Source organism: Ursus americanus, chromosome 33, assembly GCF_024610735.1.
Source record: "Ursus americanus isolate L20-20 chromosome 33, mUrsAme1.1.p, whole genome shotgun sequence".
NCBI lineage: Eukaryota > Metazoa > Chordata > Mammalia > Carnivora > Ursidae > Ursus > Ursus americanus.
In genome coordinates this window covers 24,887,637-24,903,576 of record NC_142159.1, presented here as the reverse complement: position 1 = coordinate 24,903,576, position 15,940 = coordinate 24,887,637, and the positions used below count along the sequence as shown (strand labels likewise).

Below are 15,940 nucleotides of genomic sequence, written 5' to 3'. Positions count from 1 at the left end.
TGCCCGCATTCCTGGGAAGCCAGTACCTGGCTGACTGGCTGGCATGGCTGGGCGTGTCCACCACAGTGGGCTCGGGGGATGGGCTCCTAGGTGGGGGCGGTGGGCTCTCGGGCTCCTCAGCATCATCCAAAGCCTCTTCCTTGATCTGGACAGTGGGGAGTGGGCAGGCTGTCCCCCCTGGTACGCTGCCTCCCGAAGAAACAGCAGCAGAGCAGGGTGGCTGGGCCGAGGGGCCGGGTCCCGCAGGTGGGGTGGAGGTGGAAGAACAGGTTGGAGGGGTGATGGGAGGAGGTCCCCCAGGGACAAAGGGATGCTGAGCAAATGGGGGCTGGGGGGGCACCTGGTGGAGGCCTGCTGGGGGGTGAGCGGCAGCAGCAGGAGGCAGGCTCTGGCTCTGGGTCAGCACTGGGGGCTGTGCAGGGGAGGAGGGCAGGGGCTGGCTCTGAGGCATGAGCTGCAGGGGAGGGGGATGGGCTGAGGGGGGATGGTGTGTGGACAGGGAGCTCAGGGGCTTTAGTGCTGGAGGGGGTGGGAGGTTGGCATTCATGGAGAAGGGCGAAGGCCCTGAGAGGTGAGGCGGGTGCTTGTGGGCTTGGGGGGCCGGCAGCTGGGGGATGGGTGTGGTGGGTGGGGGCTTGATGTGGGGCATGGCCAAGGGGGCCGGTGGCAGGGGCTGCTCCCGTGGGGGCTGCTGGGGCTGCAGTGCTGACTGCGACGCTGTGGCCTGTAGAGAGGCATGAGGGAGAGCTGATGCCTGAGAGGCCTGGGGAGGGAGGCCAAAGGGCTGAGGGGGGCCTGGGTGCTGCAGCAGGGGCCCGGGCTGGAGGCTGTGAGGGCCACCTGGGCCCTGACTATGCAGCGGGGGCTGGCTGTGAGGTGGGGCAGAGGTCTGGCCAGCTGGCACGGTCAGAGGCTGGAGTGGGGGATGCGGTGAGGGAAGCCGCTGTGGGTGCAGGGCAGGTGCCTGCTGGATATGAGCATGGGGAGCAGGAGCTGCCGGAGCCTGTGGCTGGCTGGGGGGCTGGGAGGCCGAGGGGGAGCCCTGTGGAGGACCTGCAGTGGCAGAGGGCGTGGGCCCTGGTGTGGGGAGCTGGGAGGTTCCCGGTGGGGCAGTGGAGGGAGCTGGAGGGGCCGCACTGGGGGTCCCCTGCAAGGCTGGGGGCTGGGCCTGCAGCATCTGCTGCTGGGCTGAAGAGTCTGAGTCGCTCTCGTTGTCCTGGGGGCTGGGGATGCTGGGGGACGTGCTGCGATTGTCCTGGTCGATGTCTTTGGGGTCACTGCTGCCCTCATCGTTGACACTGCGGCTGTCCGAACTCTCTCCCTCGCCTTCCGATGGCGAGTTGGGCCGGCTGATTTCCTAGGGCAGAGACGGGAGGATGAAGCTCTAGGAGAGCGGAGGCCCTCACTGCCCTGCACTGCTACAAAGGTCTGTGCAGACAAGGCAGCAAGCCCGGCTCCGGGGACCGCAGGTCCTCCTTCGACCCGGCCACTCTCGGGAACCACTCCAGGTTCCTCCCTAGAAGATGCAGCACCGTAAGGCCCCAGGGAGAATCTGGGCTCAAGGCCTCTCAAGGGGTGTCTGCTGCCAGCTACAGCCACAGTGGCTCGGCTGCGCATCTCACCTGGGTTTTCGTCTTCTTGGAGCTGGTCCTGTCGGCCTCCTCTGTATCAGAGGCCACCTTCTCCCGCTGGCGCTTGGTGCTCTTAAGGGGGGATGAGGCTTCCTCCTTCACCTTCTGCAGTGGGAAAGCCCAAGAGGGGCATCAGGCCAAGGGAGGATGTCCCATCAGCCTCAGGGGGTAAATGAAGACGGTTTGCTGACACCTTGCTCCCAAATTTGGAGCTCTGTTTCCAGAAGCAAGAAAGCTCCGGAAGGGACTAGCTGAGGCCAGGAAAAAAACAAGTATACTGGGGTAGAAATAACCTGGCTTTGGCAGGGAAGGAGCCTTTGCAATCACACCCTACCCTCTGCCCCTGAGGCCTTGGGAAATTCAAGGTAGAGATGGCCCCCAAAGGTCAGTGCTGGGAGCTACACTGGACCCCCTTTCTCCAGATCCCAGACCCCAGGCCGCAGTCTACAGCCCTAGTCTAGGGCAATGCTGATGGTCCAGGGAGGCTCCAGGAACAGCCTGCAGCCCCATATCTGAGGGACTGAACATCAACTCCAAAAACCTGGGGTTTTAATGAGAGGGCAGGGCCCAGCAGGCCCCACTACCCTGGGGGATGGGCATCTCACCTTGGCTGACTTCTTCACTGTCTCTGCTTTACTGTCATTGCTGGAGGTGCTGGCAGCGCTGGGCGAGTTCCGGCCACTGGAGCGGATGTCTTCATTGATGGGCGAGGCACGACCATCAGGGCTGGCTGGCTGCTTCTTTCGACCACTGCGCAGTGTAGACATCTGCCCACCCAAACCGGAGGCTGGTGAGACTCGACCCCAGCACATACGCAGGAGCCTCAGGAGCAGACCCCACCACCAGCATTATGGCAAATACCAGGCCCTGGCAGGCAACAGGCACCTCTGGCTGTCCCTCGCTGTGTGGGGGTTAATATGGAACTAAAGGAGGAGGGGGTGAATGGGTGGGTTCACATGGAAAAGACAGCAATTCTTAAACCCAAAGCACTCATCTCTAGGGATGGCCCTGGATGTTGTGTGGTAGAAACGAGCAAGGAGTTGGCTGTCTACTCTGCCAAGTTCTCCAGAATGACAATCATACACTCTGCTTCAAATCACCTCACTCTTTCTGTTTATTCCATAGAACTGCCTGCTTCCTCACCCAAACGAAACACCTGCTGATTTCATCTGATAGGATGAGAAGTCACTCAAAGGGAGAAGCTGTCAAATAATGTAGCTCAGCTCCTAAAACCACCAAGCACTTGAGCATGTTTCTGCAAAGCCATGGGGCTCAGAAGAGATGGGGGAACAATGATTCACATCAGTTCATCTGCTGGGCAGCCTGGGCACCAGCAGCCTTGACAAGATGCCGGGGTCAGAGGAAGGTGGACAGTGCCATCTACATGCCTAAAAGGGCCACTGGGGAGGCCAGCTACAGGGAAGGACCCTCGTGGCATCCCCAGCTTCCAACCTGGGAAAACCTTTGCTCCTAAAGGTCCCTGCTGCCACATTTCCAACCTGGAAAACAAACCTCTTTATGAAAAGGGCTAAACAGTGAGGGGAAAAATGGACCAAAAGATTCTAAAACTGAATCAAATGAATGAATGAAAGAAAGGAAGGAAGGAAGGAAGGAAGGAAGGAAGGAAGGAAGGAAGGAAGGAAGAAAAAGAAAGAAAGAAAGAAAGAAAGAAAGAGGAAAGAAAGAAAGAAAGAAAGAAAGAAAGAAAGAAAGAAAGAAAGAAAGAAAGAAAGAAAGAAAGAGAAAGCACCTGCAAGTTTTAAATAGCAGAGAGATGCCACACTACAGGTGATGGGCCCAGGGGCCAGAGGGAAGTCAGGGGACTTGGAGAGCCTGCACTGAACCAGACCTTGATACTGAAGAGTTCTCTGTAACAGTAAGCTCAGGATATGCACCCCACTGACAATGTGAGGGAGGGAGAGAGCAGAGGCTCTTTCCAGACCCACAGACAAACTAAAACCTTTGAGCCAATCACTCCTTTAAGGGGGCTGGTTCTCCACCTCAAATGAATCGCTTCCCAGGCTCCTGGAAGGCAGAAGCCCCAGCATCCTAGTAACTTGCAGTGGCCTGGATCGCCTGCCCTGAGGACTCACCGAGCCACGACTGCGCCGAGTCCTCATGCTATGCTTCCCACTGAGCCCATCATCTTCCTCTTTGACAGGTTTGAACATGAATGGGGGAGGGTCCACGGGCTTCTCAATGGGGGGGAGCTCGCCGTACTTCTTGAAGTGGATGCGGCAGTCTGTGCAGAGCAGGATGTTCTCCCGGCCCCCGTGGTGCCAGTCTTTGGAGGCTGCGTGAGGGAAGAGGAGTGCGGGTGGGGGGCCCTTCCATGGGCTCCGACAGACGCCCATCACTCACTCTGCTGCTGCCTGCTCTCTCCCAGGGTAGGGTGGGAGAGGATTTCAGGAACACCCACCCCCTCCCCAGTCTCATGGTGCCCAGAGGAGCTGGCAACAGGCTTCCCAGAAACACAGGTACCCCCACCCTGACCACACTGATTGTACACAGGGGAGTGACCAAATACACAGATTTCTGCTTTCTCAAGTAACCCTGAAGCACAATGCAAACGTCAAGCCAATGGCACTCTGGCAGGTCTTCACCTGGATTCATAAAATGTTCAGAACCTGAAAGTGCCTGAGCCTGGCCTGTCTCAGTGAATGCTCCCCCTGCTCCCCCTTCCCTCCGATCCCCACTTACTGGTGGTAAAGCAGTGGCGGCAGGCGTACCCCTTCAATTCCTGCTCGCTGTCCTCACTGTCAAAGTCATCCTCGCTGGCTGAACTCAGGTCCACTGGGCATGGCAGGAACACAACAGGGGTGGGGGAGACACCATCATGCTTGGCCAAGACAGGGACCTCCTGTGACCTGTGGCCTGCCCCAGACTCTGAACCACCAGTCAGAGTGGCCTGGAAGGCTGAGGTGGGGCAGTATTCACGAAGGACCACTCTGAATTCCTCAGGGCCAGTGATCAGAACGAAGAACTCACGTGAGGGGCAGTACCCAAGGGTCTGCCCTACCCTATTTCTGGAGCCTGATGTCACACCTGAATCCTGGTGTGGCAAGCACTGATGTCCACAGCTGAGAACGTGAACAGGCTAAGTACACCCACATGAATTCCCTGACAAATCCAGGCATCCTGAGGAGCGCCCTCGCCATCGAGTCGCCCCGCCCCACCCAGCACTAACGGATCATTTTTTGTTTGCATGTGCAACATAGCAACCCTCAGGCTGAGTGCCCTGGGCCAGGACAGAACCACAAGGCCCACTGCTGTTTGCTAGCTTTTCAGGGTTAGGAAGGTATCCTATCAGACTGCACATCACACTGGGACCAAGAGGAGGATCTTGGTAAAGCAGGAGGAAAAAGAAGAAAATGTTAATCTGATCTTATTGCTAACACAATACCAACGCGATGAGAACTCAAACAGTACATCATCCCCTAAGTGGACAACCTCCTCTGAAGTCACTGGAAACACCCCGAGATAGGGTCAAGACTTACATTTTCATAAAAAATTAAAATGATGTTGAGTTTATTTAAAAAATTTAAATGCATGAATAATCTGTAAAACTCTCCTACCAAATCCCCCAAGCCAGTGCCACATCTGGGTGCAGGCTCCGCGCACACGCGTAACACACACTATGTCCCCAACCTGTACTGTGACAAGGATGCCCGTGAGGACGGGCCCAGGGCCGGGACAATGCGCGTGTGGCTGCGTGGGAGAAGTCCCTCACTTACAGAATTCGCTGGAAGGGGGTCTGGAGGGCGTGCTGACAGGCGTGGATGCGGTGCGGGTCTTGATCCTCCTGAACACGGCCTGCCTGCGGTGCCTACGATGGGCCCGGGAGCTGGCTGCTTCGGGGGTTTTCTTCCAGTAGTAATAGAAGGTGATCAGCTCTCCCTGCAGGAGAGAAGGCTGGCTGTGATGGAAGGGTTCAGAGGGGCTCTGCTTTTCCTGTTCCCCCGGGATGCGAGCCCTCTTCTGCCAGGAGCAGGAGCTGGTTCCTAAAAGGTGTGCTGGAGACGAGCACCAAGGACAGTTGTGAGAGGAACAGGGTTTGCTCGAGACATGGCTGTGAGCTGCCCACTAACTGGGTGAATGGGCTTGTCCCCTCAGCCCAGCAGAAAGGAATTTCTAGATCTCAAGAACATTCGTTCATTCAACAAGTATTTGCTGAGTGCCTACCAAGTGCCAGATGCCACCATGGAGGCACACCAATCAGCAATCAAAAACAAGGAACATCCTTGCCCTCCAGCTGTGTGTGTGCACAGACGTTTTCTTCACAGCACTCCACTGAAATCATACAGGTATGGCAAGGAAATGCCTGAGCAGTTAGATTATTCCAGAAACAAGCAAAGGAAACAACTGAGATGGTGGGGAACTGGGGTCAGGAAAAACAGAGACCCCAATTCCAGGAAAACTGCTCCACACCCTCTAACCCAATCTGAGCGCCCACATCGGGACAAGCTAGTACAGCATCCTGAAGGTGAAGACTGGGGCTTGACAAGGGAAGACGCTGAGGGACGACACAGTGGTGCTGACTCAGAGAGGAAGTGCCACCGGTCACAAGGCCAGCCTTTATGGCAGAAGGAGCTATTCTTTCCATGGCCCGGCAGAAAGGAACAAGAAATCCTTTACGAAAAAAAAATACAGCAAGGGGGTATGAGGCCAAATGCAACTTTTAGAAAGGGGCAGTTTTGGGACGACTGGGTGGCTCAGTCGGTTAAAGTATCTGCCTTCGGCTCAGGTGATGATTATAGGGTCCTGGGATCGAGTGCTGCACCTGCCTCCCTGCTCAGCCCAGAGCCTGCTTCTCCCTCTCCCTCTGCCTCCGCCTGCCACTCCCCCTGCTTGTGCATGCTGTCAAATAAATAAATATCTTTAAAAGGGGGGGGCAATTTGGGGTGCCAGGGTGGCTCAGTCGGTTGAGCATCCAACTCTTGATTTTGGCTCAGGTCATGATCTCAGGGTCGTGAGATCCAGCCCCTTGTCGGGCTCTGCGCTCAGTGCAGAGTCTGCCTGAGACTCTCTCCTTCTGCCCCTCTATGAGAGCGTGCGCGTTCACTCTCTCTCTCAAACAAATAAACAAACCTTTAAGAATAAGAAAGGGGTACTTTTGCTACCCCCACCCCCAGGTGCTCAGCAGGCACACCACACACACCAACAGGTGAATGGCATGTTTGGCTAACCCTGGTTGACACAAGACCAATTTTTTAAAACAAACATCCCAAGATAAAGTATCTTTACCTGGAATTAAAAAGCCAACAAACAAACGCTTAAAGCAGCGAAAGTGTCTAGTTCACACTGATTTTCTCTAACTGAATCAATCTTGTGGACAATCAATTAGCGTGGCTGATTACTGTATCCTGGGAAGCCACCCTGTGGGCAACTTGTACCCCAAGGTGGGGAGCCACTTGGCCAGAGCACCACACTGCCTCAACAGAAGGCTCAATGCCCTGTGAATGGAGGAGCCGAGAGAGAGAAACAAAGATTTTATTCTCCAATGACCTGAGATCTAGCTGGAAAGACCAGTGCTGGGGAGACTAAAGTGAACAGACAAGCACAGATACCACGTGACCAACTCTTGTGATGGCTAGAGCATCGGGTCAGATGAGGTTTCCCTAAAACATTCCCCAGAAAGCAATGGCCTTAGAACGATGAGAAGTGAGTCTGTAGAAGTGAATGGATTTTAAGCGGGGAAATGGCTTCTGCAAAGCAGGAAGTACATGTGTGTTGGGTGCTCACTACTCAAGCTGGATTCTATGCCTGTGCATTTTCTAAGAAGTGGGACCACAGCTGTCGTCGGATCCTTAAAGGAACCTGTGATTCAAGAGGAACTTCTGACTGGCTTCCATAAGCCTATAGCATGTATCTCTTGGAGTGTGGATATGTTTCAGTCTTTCCAAGTGCCACTTAACAAAATGCTAGTGACTGCCAATATTTAACAGATGAAGCATGACCCCAGGCCAAGGAGGCCAGGAGCCAGCCACCAAGGACAAGCACGTGCAAGTCCGCAAGCTCACCCCACCCTTCTCACAGTTCCACGAGACACTAACTGCGATAAGGGAAAATGCAAGAACGTCCCTGGATTTCTGACCTGTTTGTCACGTGGTATTCTACAAACGTAGGCTACATCTGTCCTGCCGTGACTGCAGCATCCTGAGCCCCTAGGTCATGATCCGAGCACCTCCTGGCTCCTGCCTCTGTACTTCCTATTTTCCTGAGTTGGAAAGTCACTTATCTGTACTGATCTTTTGGTATTGACTGGCCAGAGGGAACAAATTCATAAATCCACTAGGGGATTAAGAGACCTGTGCTGATACAAAATTGATCTGACTCTGGTTTTCCTATGAGAAAATACAGAACAGAAGCCAAGGCAAATCACTGTCACCCTTCAATACTTTGTCAGGGTGACATGCTCTATGGGTTCAAAAGGACAACGAGTGCAGTAAACCATGGCCCAATCCCAAAGCTAGGAGAAGAATGTGAAACCCCAAAGCAGTACCCTCCCACCGCCTCCTCTAGCTGAAGTCTTTTAGGGGCCAGTAGATGGGAGGCCTGGGATGTAAGAGGAAATGTGAAGTTACAGGAGACAGAAGGAATCAAAAAATGGGAGAGAAAGTGAGGTGAAAGATGCTACCAGGGTCTCTGTCAAATCTCAGCTAGAGTGGACAGCTGTTAGAAAGCAGCTGCCCTTAGGTCTCCAGGCAGCTTTGGTCTGTCGCACAGTATTGCCTCACGCAGTTACAAGGGACTGGGGGTGAGGGGCGCCGACACTCCCCCCCCAGCCAAAAATCCAGGTACAACTTCTGACTCCTAAAAGTCTACTGTTGACCAGAAACCTTACAATGGTATAAATGGTCAATTAACACATATTGTGTATGTTATACGTATTATTTACAGTATTCTTACAATATGGTAAACTAAAGAAAATAAGAAAATCATAAAGAGGAAAAATACATATATAGTACTGGACCATATCGAAAAAAAAATCTACCTGTAAGTGAACCTGAGCCGTTTTAACCTGTGTTGTTTAAAGTCAAATGTATTTCTATTTCTCAAATATGAAATGAATGTTTGAAAGAGTTTCAAAGGGTTTTAAAAGATGGTATAACTCGCAGATTAAAACAGGGGAAGCCAGAGTTCAGTGAGGCTATGGTACTGGCCCAATGCCAGACACCAGACAGAAAAAGGCTCAGGAAAAAAGCACAGGTTCCCAACCTTAACTTCCACTCCTGCACTGTGTACGTCTAGAGTATGGGGGGAAATTAGGACATGACAAAGAAACCTGATACTGAAATTAACATCAACTTTTTGTAACACTTAAGAAATAAGAGCTTTTAGGGGCGCCTGGGTGGCTCAGTTGGTTGAGCGTCTGCCTTCAGCTCAGGTCATGATCTCGGAGTCCTGGACTGAGACCCAAGTTGGGCTCCCTGCTCAGTGGAGAGTCTGCTTCTCCCTCTCCCTCTGCTCTTCCCCCTGAAATCACGAACTCTTGCACAAGCTCTCTCTCTAATAAATAAATAAAATCTTTAAAAAAAGAAATAATAGCTTTTAAACAAGGAAAAGGAGGGACACCTGGACGGCTCAGTCAGTTAAGCGTCTGCCTCCGGCTGAGGTCATGATCTCAGGGTCCTGGGACTGAGTCCTGCATTGGGCTCCCTGCTCAGCGGGGAGCCTGCTTCTCCCTCTGCTTGTGCGTGTGCACACACACTCTCTCTCTGACAAATAAATAAAATCTTAAAAAACAAAACAAGGAAAAGGAGTCCAGAACAGATTCTATTATCTGAGTACCAAGGATCAAACAATCAAGCCGGGAATCTTCACTGTAGGTCTATAAATTAGTCTGGAAAATGAAAATGTAAATTTCAAACTTCAGGAAGATGGGGTAGTGACTCGAACTCTCATACGTTGCTGGTGGGAATATAAAATGGTTCAACCATTTTGTAAAACTCTGGCAGTTCTTACAAAGCTAAACAAACATTTACCATATGACCGAGCAATTGATCCCACCCCGAGGTGTTTACCCAAAAGAAATAAAAACATATGCTCACGCAGACTTTTATACAGGTGCTCACAGAAACTTTACTCTCTGTAGCCAAAAGCTGGCAACAACCCAAATGCCCCTCAGAAGGAGAGTGGGTAAATGCACTAGTGCGCGCCCGTTTCCTAGCTACTGCCCGGCAGTAAAAAGGCACAACCTGCCGATGTTAATGAGTCTCAAACATCATGTCGAATGTAAGCAGCCAGCTACAAAAGGGCACAGACTGTGCGAGTCCATTCCAGAAAAGGCAAATCTACAACCGCAGAAGGTAAACGAGTGGTTGCCTCGTCTGGAGGACAAGCAAGTAGAAAACTACCTATAAAAGAACATGAGGAAAACTTTTGGGGTGAAGGGAATATCGTACGAAGCGACTGGTGTTATTTGCATGGAGGTACAGTTATCAAACCCATCGAACTGTGCCCTCCCTGCACTTAAAGTGGATGTGTTTTTATGGTATAAATGGTATGCATACCAATCACACATCAATGAAGTTGACTTAAAAAAAATCCAGGCCAGGTTTTATTAGCTGCCTCTCAACAACTGTAATGTCTACGAAGGGATTAAACACTGGGATGGAGCGAATCTAGGAGGATTAGAAACAGCACACTGGTGACTGCATGGGTGGCTAGGTCTTGAGCACAAACAAAAGAACATGTCGGGAAAAGCTTTGGTTCTACAAATAGGGAACGAGGCAGCCAGAGGCCTCACCAGGAACGAAGTCAATTGAACTTTAATCAAACATGCATAGTGTGTGCTGCAGAGGCCCGCTGCACATAAATTCAGGGAACAAAAGCTGCTGCAGAAATCAATAGCCTGCTGAAACATTAACACAGGCAATCATTGATCAAAAGGCAGCTCCCCAAAGGCAGCCTTGCAAATTAGCTCCCGCCTTTGCTTGCAAGCAAACAGAGAGGCATCAGCGTGGACATGAATGGCCCGGCCGATCGTTTGTTCCCGGTGCTCTCACCCACCGCACAAACAAGGCCTCCCAGTCAGCACACCTCACATCTCCATGTTCTAATTGCAAACAGCACGAGCGACCAAACTGGGTTAGTGCCTGGGCAAAAATGGAAAGGAGAGGGGGCGAAGTGCTCTCCAATCGACAGCATTATGGGCTGCAGTGCTTGCCAAGAGAAGCGCTTAAATCCACTGGTCTACATTTAGCAGATTCTCTCTCCCCCCAACTCTTCGCCTTTTCTTTGGTGTAAGGGGGGCAGTGGTGTGCTGGATTTTCCCAACAGGTCATATGCAAAAAACCACTGGCAACAAGGGATTTGCTCCTGGATTTAGGCACCAGCTCCCCACCCTGAGGCAGGATCTCTGCACAGCAGGTCTTCTCCCCAGGCAAACCACTCAGGGGTAGAGAACCAGTTCCCATTAGGTTTCTCTGATTTTCCATCAAAATGAAAACATGGGGTAGGGAGTGCCAGGAGAGGAGGAGGAAGGTGCTTAGGGCTGAGCTCTATCTGGGTGGGTGGGGGCTGGGACGAGAGTCCGGTTGACAAAAGGCTCCAGGCACCAGCAGACAGCTCAATCACAGCCATTCCTGTAATCCAGAAGCTTCCGGGGCTCGGCCACTCGGAATTAGGAGGATTGGTTCCTTCTCTGCAGTCACCATTGTACTTTGTGCTTCCCCATGTTAGACTGTGAGTCCATCAAGTTCACTTAACATAAAACATTGGGGCAATCTCCCTCCATGCTCCCCCCTCCCCCCCACCCTGCCACCTGGACCATCTGAACTGAAGCAGTTGGCGGGGGGGGGGGGGCAGCTTGGGCTGCTCACCACTTACCAGTAGCTTTCGGGTATAGACTCATTTCAGGTAAGTTTTGCTGGTATGGCTGGGCCCAGTTCTGCTTTACCTTGGGTGAACAATAAACTGGCTATGTGTTCCAGGGCCCAGGGTAAGTATGCCACTGTACGTGCGTAAGAACAGAAGTGGGGTGGGGGACTACAGGTAGGAGTTGACAGCCCTGCCGCAGGAGACAGCCCTGCCGCAGGAGACAACCTGACCAGGTCCCCTTCCTGTCTTACTAGCAGGTTAATTTACCTGCAGCCACTTGGTGAGCTAAAACAATGTCCACAAACAGGACTGTTATTTAATTTCCCCCAGGCACTACACTGCTAAGGGAGGGAAACCTGTAAACTGTCCTGCCTGATCAAAAATACACACACATACATACACACACAGTAGTTTTAAAGTAAGCTAAGCTACATGTCTTCCAAGGGGCCCTGGGGAAAGGAAAGCACAGAGCCACGGGCTAAGCAGGTGAGCGAGCAGGCACTGTAAGCACCCAAACGTCAACGGTTCACCTGGTGAGCACGGCTGTCCTGTACTGAGCTCAGCAGTGAGTTCCCCACTCTCAGGGATCTCTTACACCTCAGTCCGCCATTACCTCAAGAAAGGAGTTCTCTGGGAGGCCGATGTGGAGGCAGGAAAAGGTAGTCAATTATTTTTGTCCCATGTTAGAAACATAAGGGTACACCTAGGACTAAGTCCTAATTTTTGTGATTATAACATTATTACACAAAAAAGGCATGACATCCCGGGGTGGGGACAACAGTGTGGGGGTGGTATGTGGCAGAAGATGAGGTCTAGGGACCCCAGCATGCAGACCACGGGGTACCGCAGCCTGCCTTCTACTATCAGGCTAAGGAAGGCCCCGGTCTTTGGGAAATAACTGTTCTCACACACTCCTTTCAATTCAGTGTACAGAGCTGTGCTCTGTTATCTTCCATTCTCACAGTGGTTCTGTGACCAGCAGAAAAAATGGAGAACTGCTGGCCTTAAAGTTATGTCAAGGAAGGCCTTGAGAAACCAGTCCTTGGCCTATGCATGGAGGGGCAGGGAGGGAGGAAGGAAAGAAGGACTCCAGTCTGGGTCCCTGCACCACAGTGAGTGCCTAGCTGCCAGGCTCAGAAGGTTCCCTGTAGAAGCCACCCACAAATGCTTTCTCCACTGGGGGGGGGAGCTGCCGCTCACTACTTCTGCACCAAAACTTCAACAGGCATCCTCAAAGAGGTGCAGCAGGGGAAAGCGGGGGTGGGGAGGAGGCCTGGGAGGCTGCACATGGATAATGGCATCAGAAACAGAGCTTCTCTCTGAAGCTACCTTACGGCCCCTCAAGCCCACCTGCCACTGCCCACTGATGTGATGAGACAGGACCCTCTCTGGGCACACCTCTGCACACAGTTGACTTACCCACTGCGGGGGTTAGAAAGTAAGCACTTAGAAGAAATTATTTTAATTATTTAAGACCTATTATTCACTGTTCTGATGCTAAATATTTTAACATGAATATGTAGAGAGAGTACACTAACTGTTCTCCTCTCAATGCCTTATTCTGTATGCTAAAGTATAGTTGCTTAGAATCAGGGTGTTGTTTCCCCGCAAAAACTCTGTCTGAAGGACACCCTTCAGTTACTATCCGGACCCTTCTTTGGGGGCCCAGCTACAGAGGCGTGAAGAATCCCACCACTTGCTGGATGGAATGGAAGATCTAAAGCTTTTTTCTTTCTTTCTTTCCTTTTTTTTTTAAAGGTGTGTTTTTCCAGAGACAAGTTCCAGTGAGCAGTGAATAGTTACGAAACAAGGTCCCAAACCCAGTAGGGGCAGGAGGGAGAAGGAAATGTGGCACAAAGCTGCTTCTCAGACTTCATTCCCCAACCCAGGGCCCCGACAGTGGTCAAGGCCCCAGGAGAATGTGGCTCTGGCTCCTGGGAGTGGGGCGGGAGAGCCTGCATAGGCCACCTCCCCTGGGAAGCACTCTAACTGGAGTGCTCTGACCTGCAGCTGAGCTTGGCCCCCCTGACATCCACGACCACCTCTGCCTGGGAATTACAGCTGCGTTTCTTGGCAAAAACTACTAACTCAGGGGTAGTGAAGCAAGTCAGTAAAATTTCCTGGCACAGGCTCCTATGCAAGTCATTCTTTCCTTCCACTCCCTGAGGCTTGAAGGGCTGGCACTGACAACTGTTTCGAACACCTGAGGTGAGAAGCTGGGCACTGGGCAGAACCATCAGCTGTGTCTAGGAGCAGCCACCTTTACAGATCTTTTTCCAGCAGGCAACTGGCTGTCTTGCAGCATCGATTCCGGTAATTAAAGCAGTGCTCTCCTGGGCTCCTTCTTTTGTTAACCAACCGAATCCCCTAATCCCTGAAGGAGCCCCGACAATGTCAGCCTGTCAGCCGGCTGCTAATCGTTAAATACCAACTCTGCGGTCTCAGAGTGCATCTGACAGAACGAGGATCTGTGCGAGGGCGCACAGCAGAATCACTGCCTCTGCCTGTGAGAGGCTGCGAGGGCACCTCTCTCACGTGCCACGCAAGAGCAAGCCCGCAGGTCAGGAGGCAGCCTGCTTCTGGGCAAGGCAACCTCTCCTCCCCACTTCCAGCTCCTCTTCCAGAACAGTAAGAGGAAGGGAGGAAAAAGACGACTTGGGAAGTGTGTGACGGTCTCCTGGGTTTAACAGGTTATAAAAAGAGGCCACGCTAACATGCTCATAGAGATGTTCCAGAACCTGGCACTCCCCTAACATCTCCCCTAGTTGAGGGGTACCTGGGTGGCTCAGTCAGTTGGGTGTCCAACTTTTGGTTTCAGCTCTGGTCATGATCTCGGGGTCATGAGACTGAGCCCCGTGTTGGGCTCTGTACTTGGTGGAGGCCTGCATGGGATTCTCTCTCCCTCTGACCTCCCCGCCCCCACTCACATTCACTCTCTCTCTCTCTCAAGTAAATAAATAAATATTAAAAACAAAATCCTAGTTGAGCAGCTTAAAGAATTTTTTAAAAAATAATGATTACCACAATTTATACACTGTGGAGGAACTAAAACAGAGTTTTGTGGGGGTTTTTTTTGCCAAAATTGTAATGAGAGTTCCTAAACTCTATGTTGTTTTAGTTGTTGAGCTCAGCCACTTGTGGATTCTACCTCTGGTCCCACACCACCACTCAGATGTCCAGACTTGAGGTCCGAGGCTGGCCTGTCCTCTCCCACAGAGACATGCTCAGTCTTCCAAAGCCCAGCTCTGATCTTGTCACTTCCCTCTCCAAATCAGTGAAGGCTCCTCAAGGCCAACAGAACAAAGCCCAGTTGCTTTGCTGTCTCTCCCATGACTTTCCCTCTGTCCGAGAAGACCCTTCTACTGCAGTCCCACCTCTCACAGCCCTTGACTTACATCAAACACGACGGCCAGTCTGCTGTCCCTCAGTGCTTCCCTTCCGCTTGTGGACTACAGCCTTGCGAACGCCTCACCACTGTCTCCTTAGTGTCTGGATCTAAGTCCTCACCGCTCAGGGCTCAGGTCACCACAGATGCCGTGTTCTCCTTGAAGCCTTACTTAACCCCTCTCCTCACCCCCTGAGGCCATGATGTCTGCATATCTACGCTTCTCTTCACTTGCCTCTCTCCTGGTACACCCAGGCTCTCCTCTGGACCATAACCATGAATGAACCTGTCCAACATTCCCAAGTCTGTGTCCATTTCTTCTGCAAGTATCCCAGAGGTCTAAGACAGTATCTTGAATATAATGAGTATTCAGTAAGCATTTGATGGAATGAGTATCTCCCGAGCATTAAAACTTACCTGAAATTCTAAAAAATTAACTTCTGAGAAATAGATACCTGACTACTGACTTTCTTCCCAAGTAAGATCATTAAAAATAACTCCTTCCTGGAGGTGCCTGGGTGGCTCAGTCAGTTAAGCAGCTGCCTTCAGCAGGTCATGATCCTGGGGCCCTGCGATTGAGCCCCAGGTCAGGTTCCTGGTTCAGTAGTGGGGAGTCTGCTTCTCCCTCTCCCTCTGCTCCTCTCCCCCACTTGTGCACGTGTGCGCGTGCTCTCTCTCAAATAAATAAATGAATCTTTAAAAAAAACAAATAACTGCTTCCTGATCTCACCATTATTTCATAAAAGAAATGACATTTTATCTCTAAAAAAGTAGAAAAGACAGACTATCTAAATAAGAAGAGTTCCTTAATTTGATATCTAGTGTTATGAAAAATGACTACACTGCTCTTGTTTTTTGTTTCATTTTCCAGGGGCCATTGTGTATGGTGTTTGGAAGCAGTGCTCTGCAGTGGGTGTCAGGGGCTGGCAGGAGGGGGTGGGGCTGAGGAATCCAACACCACCACTTCCTCCTTCAGCAGACCTAGAAACCAACAATCAACTTTTACTGGGCTGTGAAATCTACAGTGATGAGAGCGAAGCACTATAAGTGTCTTCCATACCTTAATATATTTAATCTTTGTAGCTACCCTAGTAGACAAATA

At 51.7% G+C, this 15,940-nt stretch overlaps 1 protein-coding gene across 11 annotated transcripts in view; it reads right to left on the bottom strand.

Moving 5' to 3' along the window:
• RERE (arginine-glutamic acid dipeptide repeats) overlaps positions 1-15,940 on the bottom strand; it is a 409,563-nt gene that overhangs the window by 7,120 nt on the left and 386,503 nt on the right. For all 11 annotated transcript variants that reach the window (XM_045803582.2, XM_045803583.2, XM_087858422.1 and 8 more), the window contains 6 exons: positions 5,366-5,528; positions 4,332-4,424; positions 3,725-3,924; positions 2,237-2,398; positions 1,623-1,736; positions 27-1,357 (listed from right to left, as the gene is read on the bottom strand). In XM_045803582.2, the coding sequence (XP_045659538.2) occupies positions 27-1,357; positions 1,623-1,736; positions 2,237-2,398; positions 3,725-3,924; positions 4,332-4,424; positions 5,366-5,528 (2,063 nt within the window). The remainder of the gene's footprint in view (positions 1-26; positions 1,358-1,622; positions 1,737-2,236; positions 2,399-3,724; positions 3,925-4,331; positions 4,425-5,365; positions 5,529-15,940) is intronic.